Source organism: Bactrocera oleae, chromosome 4 (assembly GCF_042242935.1).
Source record: "Bactrocera oleae isolate idBacOlea1 chromosome 4, idBacOlea1, whole genome shotgun sequence".
In the NCBI taxonomy this organism is placed as follows: Eukaryota; Metazoa; Arthropoda; class Insecta; order Diptera; family Tephritidae; genus Bactrocera; species Bactrocera oleae.
Genome location: NC_091538.1, coordinates 20,766,677 through 20,785,369, shown reverse-complemented (window position 1 = coordinate 20,785,369; position 18,693 = coordinate 20,766,677). Strand labels below are relative to the sequence as shown.

Genomic DNA, 18,693 nt, shown 5'->3' with positions numbered 1-18,693 from the left:
TCTTTTTATACTCTTGCAACATGCTGCTACAAGGTATAATAGTTTGGTTAACCCAACGGTTGTTTGTATCACCTCAATCTAATCGGGATAGATATGGATATCGATAATTCCCTTGGTCCCCAGATACCTAATAGAAAGGTTTTCGAGCTCCGGTTGGAAATTGGCCTAACGTTCATATAAATAATCAGGATTTTCAAACAACCGAGTATCTTACTTCTTATATATTGATGATGGTCCGCGAGGTACCTTATGGAACTTAGAGAGGCCCACGAAATATCCATTCTCCCATGTACTACATATAATGATTTCCGTTATTCTAACAAACCTTATGCCGAATATGTCGGTCAGTATATGAATTATATATTTATAAAATGGCTTGAAAATATCTTCCCGAGTATAGATGAGTGATGTCAAAAGTTTGTGCAAGAAGCCCAAATCTTTTTTGTCCCCAATATACTCTATTTAGTAATTTCTGTCTTTAAAACGTTTAGCTTAAGTAACAAGTTTTCTTAAAAATGATTTGATTTAGCGCTGAATATGTAAGGAGTTGGTTTGATCCAAACTTCATATCCTTAAAGTAATGAATTTCGTTTACTTACCGTTAAATTATTATCAGCCAAATTGAGATGCTTTAACGCAGTCAGACCCTCAAAGGCGCTGAAATCCAACTCGGATATCACATTACCTCGCATTGTGAGCATCATCAACTCACGCAGTCCTTCGAAACTATCATTGCGTATATATTCCACTAGATTATCGGATAAATCTAGCGATTTGAGCGCATGCAAATGCTGCAAATTATTCGATGGCACATCCAACAGTTGATTATTCTTGAATTTCAAAATCTCGAGCGAGAACATATTGTGAAAGCAATTGTCTTCTAAACTCACAATATTGTTATTAGTCAGATCGAGTTTAATAAGCGAAGTGAGATCACTCATGGCGCTGGCATCCGCCACTTCTATGCGATTAAAACTTAAGTCGAGCACCAGCAAATTGCTTAGTCCCCTGAAGGCGTCTTTTTGTAAAGCGCTCACCGAATTGCGACTCAAATTCAATGTGCGCATATCCTTTTGAAATTCAAAATTTTTCGAACCCAGCGTATCGATGACGTTCTGTGACAAATCGAGCACTTCGAGCTTCATATAAAATGGCAGCGTAAATTCGAGATTTCGTATTTTGTTGCGCGTTAAATTGATATATTTCGTTTCAGGATTCAACTGTATGGGTACATCTTCGAGCGCTGCGTCCACGCAATAGGCTCGACTGTTCGCTTCACCGCTGAGGCACTGACATTTCGAGGGGCAGAAGGCTTGCGCTTGTGCGAGTAAACTCAGCACTGTGAGTGCGCTGAGCAGCAGCACAATTGTTGGTGTGAGCGAATACAACTTCTGTCGCGCCCAACTAGTTGTTAGTGTTATTGCTCTGTTTTGCGGTGGTTGTCTTTTATTTCGTATCTGTTTCGTTTTCGTATTTGTTGTAGGATTTGTGTTCTTTATGACTTTCGTTTTCATCCATCTCACTGGACTTGTGCAAACTGTTGGTGTGGCCATTTTATTTGTTTCTTTGCTTTGAAAGCGTTCGCTTGCCGTGTACAGTGGGCTCAGTTGTGATTTAATATTTTTTTCTATTTTCGGTGGTGCTCAGTTTAAGCGCATGCTAGGTGCTGTAAAAATATAGAGAATACAGAGATTTGAACTTGTCATAATATATAGATAATTTATAAATTTTGGGTAAAAACCAATAAAATATTTTTTTATTTGCATAAAATAATTTTAATAAAAAGTCTCTAAGTTTTGGCAGGCATATATCGTTTTATTTGAAAATATCTAATAATTTTTTTAATTTCATGGGACAGAGTCTAAATAATTAACAGAAAAAATGTATGTATTTAGTTCCCTTTAAATTCCATTTATTCTGAGTCATAAAAATTGTCTGAACAGAGTAAAGCCTGAGGATGTATTTCGTGGCCGTTGCTATAGAAAATATCAGTAAATAACACCTTTTTATGTGTTCCTTATATACTTACATTCTATCTTTAACAAAACTTACTGTTATATATTTGTACACTTATTTCACAACGGCTGTTGTATGAAACGCCACATTCATACACGAAATATCAGTATCATAACTGAACTTGTATGGAAATAGCCTGCGTGTTGAACTGATAACTGACTTCAAAGACTTCATGTTTACCTGAGTCCATATCGGAATAACATAACCAACCACATTAACCTGCCACAACGCATAAGTTACCCGATATTCCTGTAAGATTTAGGAAATTTAAGCTTATGCACTTAGCAACAGTTTTCCTCTAGCTATTTTTGACTTGTCAACTCAAAATAAAGTGATGTACAACTTTTGACTTGCACATTTTTCCCCAAACAATTTAACTCAATCGCTAGCAACAAAACTCGCTCACTTTAGCCACAATTGATTTTCGCTTTTTCGCTGCGGCAAATAAAAGTAAAATTTTGTTCGCAGGTAACAAAAATATAAAAAACGACATTTTGTTGAAGCTTTTTCAAGAGTTACAAAAAATTAAAAAAAATGTGTACATCACCAACAAAACACACGGTAAATTATTTAGCATGTATGCATACCATATTTTGGGCTTGTACTAAAGTTTTGCTCACATACACATGAACAACATACAACATGAATTGCGTATGACGGGGCGTATGAGTAATAAAAAATGGCAAACAATAAAAATGTACTGAAAATGAGCGGCAACCAAAAGTTTTTCTTGCCCTAAGGGTAAGAGGGGGTAGAGTAGTGGCAGACAACAAAAGACAAAGGTTTGAAATTTAAAGAAGGGACGAAAGCAAGGCTTATTTTGGTACTTGCACTTTGAGCAGTCAAAGTGATTAAAACCTCGAAGTTTTCACAAAAAGTTAAATTTTAACACACCAAAAGGGGCCTAGAGGGTTACTAAGTGCCTCTTCATAGGAAAGAGGTGCACGCTTTGATGTTTCTGTAATAATTGTTTAACCGTCTGATTGTGATATTTCTCTTAAGTGGCGTAAAATTTTTAATTAACACCTTTTCTGCGGCTTCTGAGAAGGTATATTTATTCAGCATATCATTTCTTTTTGATTGTGCATAAATTTTTTTTTATTTTGAGCTTTTATATAGTGCTAACTTTGCGAGTTGGGCAAAAACTTTCACTAAAACTTTTTATTGCTATGCTTTGGCATTATCTTGTTTTATTCTTTCGGAGTATTCGCCTCCTTCTCATAAACTTTATTTACTTTTACACATATCGAAAATGATCACAAGTGAATCTGTGATTACCGCTGAGTTTAGTAAAAGCTGCTGTGGGAATTTTCAAGGCAAAGATATAAAGTATAAGATAGAGTAAATATGTGTGTCAATATCGTATACTTTACATATGTGAGGTTAAGTAAAACAGTCAGACGACAAATGATAGTAAAAACTCAGTTTGCTGGCATTTTCTTGAAATTATTTATTAATTAAAAGCAAGAAACTATAAAAAAAAATTTTATTTTTTGGTTTGAAGTATGTAATTTTTTTTCCCAAAAAAGAGTTTTTATTTATTTTTGAAAAAATAATTTCTTTAAAATTAAATCAAAAAAGATTATACTAAAATATTGTTTTAAAATATTCAAATACTAACTATTATTATATATTATATTTTTTGTTGTGTTTCTTAAAAATATTGTTTTCCCTTTCTTACAGAATATGTCACTTCCCTTTAGTTCAAAATATAAAGAAAATATTATATATTTTTATTCTTTGAAATTCTGACGTGATTTATAATTAAATGTAAAAGAAAGTATCTAGTAAATATCTTTTAGTTTCAGTTAAAGAAGATATATATTTTTAAATGAATTTAATTGACTTATATGCTAAATTTCAACATCATTGTGTAAAATTTTAACACAGAGATTGATGGTATTGAACTTTTTGTTAATTAAATAAAATATTTATACACCTTGAAGTGTATGTTGTTAAACATGTTATGCATAAATTATGTTTTTTATTATTATAAAAAAATGAGTTATATTTATGTAATTTATTTTGAATAAATTTTTCTGGAAGTTCATAATGAGCCTTCATTGAGGAAATTGAACGATAAAATGTCGATTACTGCAACAATAATCGTGGTCTTTTTGTATTTAGTTGTCTTCGTAAGTTTATGAATACTTTTAGAGGAGAAATCAATATTTCCATTCGAACGAATTTTCGCAGTTAAGTTCTGTATTAGTAGAGTTGCATGCTTTTAGCCGTTTTAAAGCCACTTAATAAACACACGAACGGTGTAACCTGAACATTCATGAGATGTGAGGCAATTTGCACAAATAGCAACATTTTCACTCACACAGCCAAACACGAAAACAAAAAGTGGTAAGCTGACAGGTGCTAAGTTTAGTAAGGGTAGAGAATGGAAAGCAAAAGAAACAAGTATGGAAGGGCTAACTTCGGATGCAACCAAATATTTAATACTTTTGCAACCTGCAAGGATCAAATCCGGAGAAACCCCTTCAAATAATTAATTTTATAAATATATAACTCATATACTGACCGACATATTCAGCACAGGGTTTGTTAGAATAACGAAAATCATTATATGTGGTATAACATACGAGGGTTTAGGTAATTCGTTAACACTAAACCGTAGTATGCCCAATATTATTCGTTCACTTAATTTCATGAAGGTATTAGATCATATTGACCGATATATACGGTATAAGGCAAATCAAAAGTTTGAAAATCTTATATTTGGTATACGAAAGATAGGGATGTTATTGGACCGCTTTTATCCATTTTTGCTATTACCACAAAAAAAGATGTCTACTGTGTTCCATTAAGGTAGCTCATATACCATCACCAATATATGCGGGATAAAGTCCACCTTAACTAAAACCTTAGTTAAAAATCCTGATATTAGTTATACTACCGCTAGGACAAGTTTTCACTCGATTTTATCCATTTTATGCACTAAGTTGCATTGTTCTAAGAAAAACACGTTTTTTAATTTCATTAAGATAGTTCACATATTGACCGATATTTGCGGTATAAAGTCAGCCAGTCGGTTCGACAATTTTTCTATTAGGTATATGGGGATTAAGCGAATTATTGATCCGATTCAACCCGTTTTTGGCACACGAGTACACTAATATCAGATACAGATTCTCTTTCTATTTCTACAAGTATAATATATCTCACATACTGACCGGTATTTTCGATAATAACTTCGCAATAAGGTCCATATATTCGGTATCTGGGGGACTGAACAGTTTTGGTTCGATTTGAATAATGTTTGGTCATAATATCGCACACTTTCAGAATCAGATCGATTTAAAAATTTTGTTATATTATATGAGAAGTGGTTGTAGTCCGATGTCCTCCATTTTCACACTTCATAGTAAGAATGTCAGAGTAATGAAATTTACCGAATTTAGTAGAGACCGGTCTAGCAGTTCCCGTGATAAGGGGTTTCTCCTAAATGTGGACGGTGCCAAGCCCATAGTTTTATTGATTCCGGATCCTATAAAGCCGTCCCTTGTAAAATTTAATGTCTCTGGCGTATTAATTTCTCGCGCTTTAAGTAGTTTTAAACAGTACCGTTATGTGGGGATTGGGCGGGGTTATCATTCGGTTTTATCCATTTAAATGTGTTTAGTGGTTTAGGAGATATGTAAATTAAACCTCATAGAGAACCCCTGGCCCTTTTTTAGACCACAGGTGCCCCTTGCTACTGCGATCCCCATTGCTAAATTACAGTTATATATCTCAATTAAGGGCTTAGTTATGGCGCTTTATAGGTTTTCGTTTAATGGCGTTTTGTGGACGTGGAAGTGGTCCGATTACGCTCATATGCAAATTTGTCCTTACTTTTTTTGCAGGAAACAAAACGTGTACAAAGTTTCAGATATCTCAATTTTTACTCAAGTTAAAGCTTGCTCGAAAGACGGACGCACAGACAGACATCGGACGGATTTCAACTCGCCTCGCCATCCTGATCATTAATATATACCATATATAACCCCTTATCTATCTCGATTAGTTATAGGTGATACAAGCAACCAATAAGTGAACAAAACTATTATACTCGGTAGCAAAATGTTGCAAGAGTATAATAATAGTAAGCAAAGGGACGGAAAAAGATAAAGTAAAACATGAAAAAAGAGACCAAATGCAATAAGAAAGCAGATGTGTGGTGGAAATGCAATGCCAAGCGCAAGGTCCTTGAAGTGCGCAGAAAACACTGTGAACAAAAACAACAAAGGCATCTAATAGTGACGAAAAACAATTACAAACACACACTCAGACATCACGATTGGCAACTGAATCGAAGTGTTAGCGCAGATGCATGCACTTTTGCATTTCCTAACCACCGCTTCCGCTGTTTTTGTTTTGCGCCTTTATATTTGCCACGTGCCACACGTGCCGCGACACTTTCAATTTTCCACCAAATGTCGTTCTGTGGCGTTTGCATATCTTTCGCTGTTTTTTATTAAAAGTGCAAGCAGCTTAAATATGTAAGAAGCCCTTAAACCCCGGAGCAAACCAAAAAAGAAAGAACACGAAAATCAACAACACCTTGATGCAAGCGGTATAAAATTGCTTCGGAACAATGCCAAAAGAAAATTGCACAGCGCACTTTGATGCAAACACGGAAAATGGTGGCAAAAAGTTTTGAAGTGGCAAAAACTATCGCAGTGCCTGTTGACATTGGCTAAAATGGTGCTGAGCTGGGGGCGTTGCCGCTTAAGCTTAGCGTGATAGTGATCAAAAATTATAGGAAGAGGCAGATCGCCAAGCAGCGAAGTGAATTCGTTGAAAGTAGTATTGGCTCAATATTAGGGACGGCGTTCAATATTAAGGCCGAATGCAAATTCGGTGAGTTTTAGGGCTGTGGCCTCATTTCAATTGCAAATGCAAGCGAACATTTGCAATTTCGTGGAAAATTGGGTTTATAGCTTTCACTTTTAAATGATGACAATTCATTTTTTTTGGCTTGAATATTTTAGTTTAAAAGAAATCTAAGATTAAATTTGTTGACTAAATTGTGGTGTGATTTGCTTGATGATTTTGGAGTAGAATTGGATTGGGCTGTCGGTCGTAGCCAAGCTCCGGATATTAGCTAGCATTTATCACTTTAAGGTTTCTTATATGTTACTGCCCTTGAACTAAAAGGAAACATTTGCAACATGTTAGTTGCATCAATCTGTTGAAAAGTAGTTGAATAAAAAGCGTTAAGTTAATATGTACTTTGCTGCATAACTTAAAATTAGGAAAATGGTACAAAAAAACTCAGCGGCAGCAGTTATCTAAACTTTCTTTCTTGAAAAAAAAAATTGAGTACTGTATAGGCTTGATGTGTGTAATATTGTAAGAAGCCCTATCCGATGTTCGGAATCTGAATAAAACCGCAACATTTGCTTAAAAAACCGTTCATTTCCAGATATAAGACGATGTTCCTGGCTTCAGAGAAACATTTTTTGATAGATAATCCTTTATCTTGAGGACTGATTTTCAACTCAATGCTATTGTTTTTTTATCTTCCCCACTCGATTTGCCTAATACTTTTAGATGACGCTCGCCTATACGGGGATTATGTTTCCGAAGGTTACTACTGACCGCTATATCTACTGTCCTGTTGAAGATACACTAGCTGAACTGAATCTAATTCAAATGGTCGTTTTTTGCAGCAGAGCGGTTTTAGTAAGGATCTAAAACGGTAATCACTTTCCCATATCTTTAAGTTAGCCTTAGATAAATATATACTGGAAGAAATGCCGTGCAAAAGGAAAATAGATATAATAGAGAATATAAAATAGAATCTGTTGCAAGCTAGGTTTAGTAATATTATTGATAACAGTGCTTAAACAGAATTGGTAACGCCCAACAACTAAAATATCTCGCTGTTGTAAGTTTCGTGAAATATTGCTACGTCTTTTGTATTCTGAATATAACCTCATATAAATTTCTTGTAGTTTAAGTTAGGCTGAGTTATATTAATTAGTACTAATATCCTTAAATCTTGAAGTGTAAATATATATAAAGATTTGTGTGATAGACCCATGTCTGTGACCGATTTTCAAAAATTTTAAATCAATATATTGTAATATACAAACTAATATGTATGTATACATATGTTGCAATCTCTTCAAATAGAAAAACCTATTTGATGCTACAAAAAAATGTAAAATTTGTGAGTCTAAAGTAAAAAAATCTGTGAAATATGTACAAATTTTACTCGACACATTAAAATAAGACAAAACTAAAAGATTTGACACTATGCATGAGCTGATTATCGAAAAACTTCGTAGACATTAAAAAATGTTGCCATGGAAAACATTGCCGGAGCGAGATGAGAAGTGTACGCATTAAAAAAATAAACGCCGGGCAAGAAAAGAAAGTAAAATCACGAACCGAGCCGAAATCCACGAAGCAGCAGCCAATAGTGCACGCAGAAGCCAGTGACGGGGAGCCAGACCAAATAATTTGTACAAGCTATTCATAGAGTATGTCTGCGAGTGTGGAATGGTGCAAGGCGAAAAGTGCAACAATGACGATGCTGACAAAATGAATTCGCGCAAGTGGCAGGCAACAAAAACAAAAATATTTGAATTAAATACAATAAAAGAAAGTAAAAAAAAAATAGAAAACAACAACAATGGCAAGATTTTCATATAATAGTTCGCTATTTTCGTCTGCTGATTTGCCAGCTAACAGCAGTTTGGCTGGGTGTATAAGTGTTGCAAGTGCAATGCGTCGGGAACTTGTCGCTTGTCGCGTGAAAAGTCTGGGTAACACAGACGTCTATTGTGTCTAGTCCTTAGTTAGTTTACTACAATACATGCAACCACAAAATTGGAAAAAAAATTATTTGTTTGCATTTCGACTTGCTGTTTTGGCTGCGACCACTTTTGTTGTCATGGACCTGCTTGCAACATAAATTACTTGAATGTCGCACAGTGACAACGGTAATATTGTTGGCTGATGTTTGCCAGTGTGCGCTTATAATTATTATTGCTGTTTTAGTTGTTGCCACCGTTAAACTTGTACGCGCCGCCGTTATTGTTCGCTGATTTTATGGCGCGTGAAGCAAGAATAATAAAAAAACTATTGAACTTTTTAAAATTTGTCAGGAAAATTGCAATCACAAAGCAAGTATGTATGTATGTATGGAGTTTTATGAGTATACACATGTACTTGTAGCATGTAGTAGCTGTACGGAAGTATTTCATATCATTTCAAATGTGGCATGTAGCATGTCGTATGGAAATTGATGGATTAGGCTATTGCAAGGGCTGCAGGGTGGTCTAAAGTTTACTTCTTCATGGTAAAATATATTGCAACAATAAACAATTTCTGTATTCAGTGACTTATTAGAATTGCATAGCAAGTACAACAAACATGTTAGGTCCTTACACGACATTAGATATTATAGATAGATAAGTCTGTTTCTAAAAAGCTAGATTCTCTAAAAAACGAACCTAATATGTTCACTTTAATTTTGCATCGTTTGGATTAAACATGAAGAACACGTGGATTTACCTAGGATTTTTAATAATAATGTACAAATGCCATTTCTGTATACACCGGAGTCATATTAGATAACTTGGCTTTTATTAGTACTTTAGTAGGATTCGTTAAAATCTTTGCTTGAATAGCACCTAATTAACAAAACGGTATGCAATTTAACAAGAAAAAACGTTAACTTCGGTAGCCCCAAAGCTAGAATACCATTAACAAATACAAACGGTATCATACTCGATTTTGATTGACCAGTTTGTATGGCAGCTATATGCTATATTCGTTCGATCTAAGCAATTTCACACCATTGTCTTAGATAATAACCCATACATTATTTGGTGAAGATATCTCGTCAAATGAAAAAGTTTTCTATACAATGACTTAATTCCAGTTTTACCCTATAGTGGTCGGATATCGGCGGTTCCGACAAAATATTTTTAGTGCAAATTCTGTATAACTTAAAAAATTTCTCTACAAGAGCTCTAAGGCTTTCATTTATACAATCAACAAGTTTTGAGCTAACTTTCTGCTCCTAAATGAACATGCAATAAAAATCACTCAAATGCCACTCAGTTCCCTCGCATTCTTTCCAACGACTCATTAAATTGAAAATATTTTTAGCTCGAAAATTATATTGACTAATCATTCATGCATTTCCGTCTCAGCTGTACGTGTGTTCACTACACCGTCACATTTGTATATTTGTGTTTGGCAATTATTTGTATTTTATGACAATTCCTGGCAGCATTCTCATTTTATTAATAAGTGAATTTAAAACTGTTGGCAATTTTACTCGGCCCAGCAAAGTAATGGCCGCGCGTCCAACTCTTAAAGTTGCCACGGCCATGTCGCTTTGCTATTTTAGCGCCCACACGCCACCGCCCACGGTCGCGCGTTCGTGGTAATTTATTATGTCGCTTGCTTTTGGCATTTCTTTGCAATGTTTCCTTTTAAATTATTAACATGTTAATTCGTGCAACTTATTTAAATGGCAATTAATAAATTTTCATGCGCCGTTGCTTGCGTTGTGTGTGGCAGCATTTAATATGCTGCGTATTTATCACCTATTTTTCTCATTTTTTCTCTTGCTTTTTGTTATTCGTTTTTATTGTATTTGAGCTATTCGTTTTGAAATTTCAAATTTTTTTCCTTTTAGATTTATTGAAGTTGGTCATTTGCTCATTGTTCTATCACATTTTTTGAATTTTCAAAATATGTCCTTGATTCTATATGCTGCGTGTACGCTTTTGAAAATTATTGCGTTACAAGCGAATACGGCAGCGGTGGTAGTGACAGTTGTCATTATTTTAGTCGTTGTTGTTGCTTTGGGCTTCAGTTACATATTTTTTGTTAAAAATGTGATTAAAATATGAGAAAAAATGTCAAGCTGTTTTTTTTATTTTATTTTCTTTTGGTGAATACATAGAACTCGATCATCTTTGCATTCATAAAAAGTTTTGCTTTAGTTCTATTAATAAATTAATTTGATTAATACTTTCACATATTCATATTTCGCGTAGTAGATCAGGGTAGATAATTTTTGAAATCATAGCAGGATGTGTAGTGGGGTATTTTGTGCATTTCCTGAGGAAGTTTACCCCAGTAATGTGTATATTTTTTATATCGAAAAATTTGATTTTGAAAATTTACAACATAAAAATAAAACACTCCAAAACTTGGATATTTTAATTTTTCACATAAATTATAGGTTATGTGAAAAAAGGCTTTATACAAAAGTTATAGATTACTTATCACATTGCCACATTACCTTTTTCTATAGGACTAATAGTTTTTTAACCGGTAAACCGGTTTTGACCCGTAAAAATTCAACCACGCCCTCTCTTTCTTTTCCCGCCGATAAATTATTTTTTCTTTAAAGTTTGTTATTTTGTCTTTCGTTTTCGATGAGTTTCAAGTTATTTATCGATTCCATCATTACATCATTTTTTTTAACAAAATGAATCTATATCGATAAATATCTGTCCGCGAAATTGCGAAGGGTAAAAAAATATCTGATATTAACTCGCCAGCCTGATAACCCAGTTTGACCCAGATATTCGTGTTGTATGCTGTTTGGGAATGCAAAGTGTATACTAACAATCTGTGGCCCATAGATGAGCTCTATACCCTCATTCAATGTTTACCTACCGGATGGATCATTGGATGTTTAAAGGCGGTTTGCTAAGGAGTAACTTTCCGTAATAACTGTGCCTTCATAAACTTTTTTTGAATAGTGGCCCAAACTCACAGGTCAAGAAATTTTAATTAGAATTCCAAAACTTACTTAGATCTAGGACCTTTGTAGAAGCTTAACTGAGTCTGAGTCGGTATTGAAAGCCAAAGTGTGATGAATTTATTCCTCAAATTCCTTACCGCTCCAATATTTAACATATATTTTTATCCTTTTCAATAAATCAGCTGTTCCCGACACTGTTACAAATATGAACACCTCGAAGAACAGCAACAGCGTCTGCATCATTGTACATACTAACTTGATTAGACCTCCAAAGTTTTAAATAGTGTTCTAAGGGAATTTCAACGATTGCAAATGTATCAAATAAAGTCTGAAAGTTTACCGTACCGTTATCAATAGCTGATGGCTGGCTGAGTTGTGTTTTTTTTGTTTGGTATGAAAACCGGTAGACAGGATGAGCTTGTGATGATTGGTTTATAAATTCATACCGCTGCATATATGCAAAAAACTTCTGTTGAAGGTGCGCAGCAGATCATGAAAGATGAAACTTGCACCAACTTCAACGTATTGAGAGTATGTGTGTAAGCGATGAAACTTTTAATCGCAGCAAAGTATGCAAAAGAAAGTTAAATGCAAACTTGAGCGGGACTTGAAAGAAAATAAATATGTACCTCGAGGTATGCTTGCTGGAGAGATTAAGCAGAAAACTCAAAACAAACTCAAGTTTACTGGCATAAAGGCAGAGCAGTACAGATATGCAGTTGATAATGTAGAGGAGTTGCAGAAAAGTGGCAGCGTATGGAGCGACTAGGCTGCGAGGAAGTCTGTTAGCGACTGTTGTTGAGAAGGTTGCTTTTTACAATCCTTTAGTTTTAAATATATTTATGAGCAGGTGGTACTTTCTATAAGTTTTTACATACATTTATGTAACTATTTATATGTTAAAAGCAATAGCTTTATTACGAAATGGCGGTTATATTGATAAATATTCTTTCTCTGTGCTTAAAAACTGCTTCAGTTGCTTATCTGCAGCGAGCTTTCATGAAGTTGAAGACTTATTGAGGCTTAACTTTTTCCTACTAGATATGGGTCTTAGAATTTGACTAAACTCCACGATAGCTACATATGCAAAAATTTCGAAAAAATGTGAAGATTGAACGAAGACAATTCTGTTAGACAACTATTGTTTGTTTTAAATTCAACGGAATATAATAATCTTTTTCTTTATTTTCGTAAATCTAATTTCGGTTGAACTTTTCACGTTGAAAGCTTTATTTAAATGTGTGGTTAAATTCTTATTTTAATTATAATGCTGCCTTATAATTATTAGTATTAATTTTTTTTCTAAAATTGAATTAAAAACAAAAAAAGTTTACAGATACTACTCCCTCCGAAAATTTCAGTAATTTTTCTCAAATTTTAAGATTTTGCCAAAAATTGTTGCTTGAAATGTGCGTGCTTATGTTTATGATTTTGAAATATTTTTTACCATATTAGATGGTATTTTTTACTGCTCAAATTTAAATTTAAAACTAGAAAGCTTTTATGTCAAAGTTCATGTTTTTTAAATAATTTCTGCTTCAACTAATGTATTTTGCCACTTTCAAGCTTCCGATTTTTTCCGATAGTACAGCAATTATATATCTTTCATTTTAAAGTTCTGAGATATTTATTTTTGAAAACTTAGTTGGAGATTTAAAAATTTTAAAAATTTGCTTTCCCATCCAATCCACAAACAAACAGAATTAACAGTCTTTCACACAAAAGCTTAAAAGCTCCACAGATCACTACAGAGAGTTTAAGTAATTTAAAAAAGATTATTTGTTCTGTGAACTTCCACATCGCCATTCATACAATTTTTAGAATATTTTTCACATGTTCTATGAACTTGCCACTTAATTTTTTTTCTTTACCAAACAGAATATGTGTTTTTGGTGAGGATATTTAATAGAAAAGCACTGCGGCGCCTGCCGTTATTTTAACTGTAACTTCAGCAATATGCATTTCTTGCGCAGCTTGCTTTGGCAACTAAAATACTTGCTACGGCAAGCATAAATCTACTTAAGTTACGTACTAACAGTGGCACACAAATGTTGAAGCGAAGTGTGTTGCCAACATTTTAAATGGAACTACTGAGTAGTTGGCTGTAAAAGAGAACTCTTAAAAAACATTAAGTTAAAAACTGAGAAATTAAAAAAAAAATCCAAAACAATAACAATGGCAACACATACTTGTATAAAAAAAGCGTGCTTGCCAAGCGCGGTAGTGGAAAAATATGCGGCAAATAAGCGCTGCCACAAGCGTAGCCTGCAGTTACATATATGTTTGGGTGTGTAAAAATCTCCTATTTGCTGCCAGTTCATTTACTGCGGCCAAGATTTTATGCTCCAGGCGCAATGTAGATGTTACACGCTGATTTTACGACGGACCAACATTTATGTATATACTGCGGTTTTTAGATATATGTTTTTCTATAAGCCTGCAGGTCAGCAGTGCCATACATTAAAATGTTGAAGAAATTTATATACAAACTATAAGAAGAATTTATGAAAAATATCTGAATATATATTTAATATATGAATAATTTCTTCAGTTGCATGTTTAGCTTTAAAAGCTCTTCGCTCAAATAATACTTATAAAGTTACTCAATTTAATTTCACTTCAATATTTTTTCTCAACCATTATAAGTCTGTCAGTTCCATAGGCAAGCGTCATTTAACAAAGTAATAATTTCTTTCAAATACAAAAAAAAAATTTTTAAAAACTACACGCTTCAACTGTGCACCTCGAAACACTTCACAAAAGCCGTTGCCTCTCAAATTCATTTTTTGCCGCTCGCCGTTCGCTGTACCGGCCGTAGCTGTCAGCGCACTTGAGCCTTTCCCACCGCCATTTCACCTATTTCTTGCTCACTAGACATTCACCGCCATATTTTAGTGTTCATTCGGCCATTCTTTTTAAGTAGCTTTTACTCGTTCACGTCTCATTGATTGCTGCATTGGCGTAATTTTCCAGGGCGCGTTTTTTATGATTTTCCAATTAAAATGTAATAATTTTATTGCAGACCACGTCAGTTCAGTGCTCCACACCTGTTGGCCTCGCGCGTTTTTCTTATCATTTACTTTAAATTACGGCGCCCCGAAGTGGGTCAATATCGATTTTAGCGGGCTTTGGGTCAAGTGCAGACGGACAACTTCGATGGTGCGTTGCTTGAATGACTCCTGGCCGGTCCGGTGTAGTGGAAACGACACACCTGATTGAGTAAATTTCATTCGCGAAATTTATTGCAATCATCGATGGGATAATTGAAAATTCCGCTTGTATGAAGGCCTTTTCATTTGTTACATTTTCATTATAGAATCGATAAGAGGTATGTCTTCGATGCCAATTTTCAGTTCCGATAGCCGAAATTTCGCTAGAAACGGGGTAGCAGATAATTTAGCAAGTGCCTGGGAAAAAAAGATCAATGTCCGACTTAATTCAGTTGAATGGGTAACTCCAGAACGAAATTGTACATAACTTGCTTTAAACTACTAGTAAAAGCCCAGTTATATTCTTAGAATGTCTCTTAGAAACTCTTAGGACACGTGAACGAGGAGTCGACCACAAATAAACTGTCTGCCGCTTCGAAGAAAGACGATTAACAGTCTTCATTCCCCCAACTTTAATTACAAGAAGAATAACCTGTCAAAAGCCAATGTAGTCCCTGTCACCCTGTCACACTATTCACAATTTTGTTTGTTTCCCAGCAGATCTGAGTGTTTCAATTTAATTAGAAATGGAGCTAAACAGGATCAAACAACGCCTGGCTTGGAACTTGGGTAAAGCGTTTGTGTCTTAATTTTCCGATTTACCGTTCTAAGTAAAATATATTCAACAGCAGAAATTTTTATACCATACACATTTTTAGCCAAAAAACATTCTCTCCTCTTAACATTCCATTATTTTTACCTGTACCACTTTCTCTATTAAAACCTTCATTTAAATTTGTCTGCAAATCAACCCGTCAGTGGCCACAAAGTCGCCAGTGACGACGGCAGTCACTGTAGTTTTTACCCTTTTTTTGAAGGCAGCGCCGGTTTATAATTAGTATCCTTTTTCACATTTACTTGGCACACATTGCCTGCCTTGAAGCTAAGCAAAATTTTTACTCTCTTTGTCGAAAACAAACAAACTGCCTTTGCTCGTGCCGCCACTGCAGATAACAGTTGTGTGAGTGTTGCGGGAAAACGCGGTATCTGCCTCAGTGGGCAGTGAAAAAATACAAAAAATTTACACATTGAAAGCTATAGAATTCGTAAGAGATTGCAAAGCCTGATAACATTGAAAAAAAAGTTCACTTCGCCAGGATTTAAAATTTTTTTTTCAAAACACTGCTCCAACCTTTATAATCGACCGTGCCAAGTTAACTTTTGCCGCGCTTGTGCCTTTTGCGCTGCTTACGTCGGTTATTGGCATTCGTCGGCCAACGATATAGGGTTAAATTTGTGCCGCTCTTTCGTTTTACACTGATCTTTACTGCTTTTTTTGCCAAAAGCGTGTTAAGGCATAACTTTGTTTGGCGAATTGCTTGCAATTCTAGGCGGATTTTTATACACCCAAGCCCGTATGCATACATAATATGTGTATTTCCATATGCTCACATACATACATATATGCTAGGAATTTAATTTAGACCTAGTAACACACTAACGTGGTTAATTACTTGGAAAGTTGGCTGTAAAATTTATATAGGCAGAAGCAGAGTTGCTCTGAGCAAGGAAATCGGTCAGCTTACTGAAGCATTAAATTGTTTGCTGTTAGCGTTGTTGTGTTGCGACGAGTAGTAGACGTATTTTCAAGATGGTATTATTGTCAAGAAATTTAAATTTTATATTCTGTTAGTCTAAATATTCAGAAAAAATTATTTAAAAAGTCCATATAACATATTTTGTAAGTAGCTGTCACTTTGCGAAAAAATTTCTTTTATTGTCCTCACTACTTTGACAACGACAGCGACAAACGACAAACAAACGCAAACACTGAGTTGGTTGAAAGAATTTATCATCTAATAACGTTGACAGATGACTGATGTCCTTTCGGAATGTAGAATTTCAAGGTCCACAGTAGACCAAATATTCTCCCTTAAGCGCCGTGTAAGTTAAGCCAACGATCTAGACAAACATACTAAAGGTGAAAACATAATACGTTTAATAAAAGTACACTGATTTAAATGGCTAGGCCAAGCGTTCAACACTAAAGGTGAAGATGATGGAAGAAGACATGAAAAGGTTTGGTATAAAAATTGGAAAAAACTCGCAAGTGACTGAGATGTCTGGAGGTTATACGTGCCGCAGGCCAAAGCCCACACAGAGCTATAACGCAAAAGATGAAGACTTCGAAAATGGATAACTTTGGGAAAATTTGCTGTTTTCTTTAAATTACTGTAATAAAGATATTCTGGAGATAACTATTTCTTACTGAAAGGTTAATCAAATATTCAAAGCCTGTTTAGTTTCTATCAAATATTATCTTGAATCTCAACTGATAGTGGCTCTGTCTCCTCAATATTAGCAAGACAATTTCTTTTCTTCTACATTTTAATTTAGTAAAAAAATTACATTCATGTTTCGAAGCTCTATGCACATAAAAATCTACTTTAGATCTGCATTTACAAACATCCACTTCAACTTAGATACTTAAGCAAGCTATAGTTGCAAAATAATGGCAGGAACAGAAAGACTCGACGACATTTGAGTTTAGGGAAGGTTTATAGAAGTCTCACATCTTGGACCAGAATGTTGAATTAAAATCGGTATTAACACAGTGCGCGATCAACTCACACAACACGGGAAGTTGATAAAGGTGAGCAATGTAGGGTAAATGTACATACAGTCGGGAGCACAAATGTGTACAAGTTTGTGCATCGTGTATTTCTTTCTGCATAAGAATAGTAGTAGCAACGAAAATTGAAAAATATGTTTGCCCTTTTAGTTCATGTTCAATAAAGGCTTATCTTAAAGAATATCTCGAATTTCAACAGAACAACGACCCAAAACATACCTTCAAAATAGTGAAGTAATAAACTTTGGAAAATATGCCAAACCATGTAAAAAGTGTTTTGTGTAATAAAGGCTTATGGACTTTATATTAGAAATTATCTAAACATTTCTGTAAGTTGCAAAATTGAGTGCATGCGAGTTGTTTCAGTTTTATTTATTTTCTCCTTAGAATTTGTTATTTTCTTTCTTGTATTATTAAAAATTTTGTTTATAATTGAACAGAACAGAAAGAAAAACGATTAAGTTAAAGTTGAAAAAAAATGTATTTAATGCATTCGAGGTCTTATGCATTGGTGGATGGAGACGGTGAACAGTTATAAAAGGCAATCAGAGTTCATAATACAGTTTTTCAACAAGTTCCACATTACCACGAAGCCCAAAATTAAATTCATTAAACGCAGCAGACCTATATACCATAAGCAAAGTATGCGACTAGTAATGGTCCGGATATTTAAACTTGGAGAAAATAGGCTACTGCAAGCAAACTAAAACTGATTGTCCAGGGATATCGATTTCCACATGAAAATAATACTCATATCAAGGATTTTGAAAAAGTAGCGTTTGTTCTCGCTTTAATGTAAAATTTCATAAAGTAAAAAAAATAATTTTGGAGAATTTACGGCAAGTTGTTCAGTAAGAAAATGGTCAGTACAGGGTTAAGTAATGACTAGAACTTAACAGTGACGTGCTTTCTCAAGCATTATGGTATCCCTCAAGTATATGCTCATCAAAAAGGATTAGTTACCATACTCATATATATCAGAATCAGATATCAGAATATTTCATTAAAATATTGAATCGAGAATCATTCTTAGTTTTCGAAATTATGGAGTGTCTTATGTACTGAGCTTGTTTTACTTTCTTTTTGGAAAATATTTGTAGTCCTCAACATTTTAAAAATTCTCAAAATCATATCCAAGTTCAGCATTTCCGAAAATTTCAACAAAT

At 34.4% G+C, this 18,693-nt stretch overlaps 1 protein-coding gene across 1 annotated transcript in view; it reads right to left on the bottom strand.

Annotated features, from left to right (window-relative positions):
* Positions 1-18,693, bottom strand: part of Fili (Fish-lips) — a 233,661-nt gene that overhangs the window by 26,755 nt on the left and 188,213 nt on the right. The window contains exon 4 of the mRNA XM_014230280.3: positions 600-1,666. Within this exon, the coding sequence (XP_014085755.2) occupies positions 600-1,553 (954 nt within the window). The 5' untranslated portion in view covers positions 1,554-1,666. The remainder of the gene's footprint in view (positions 1-599; positions 1,667-18,693) is intronic.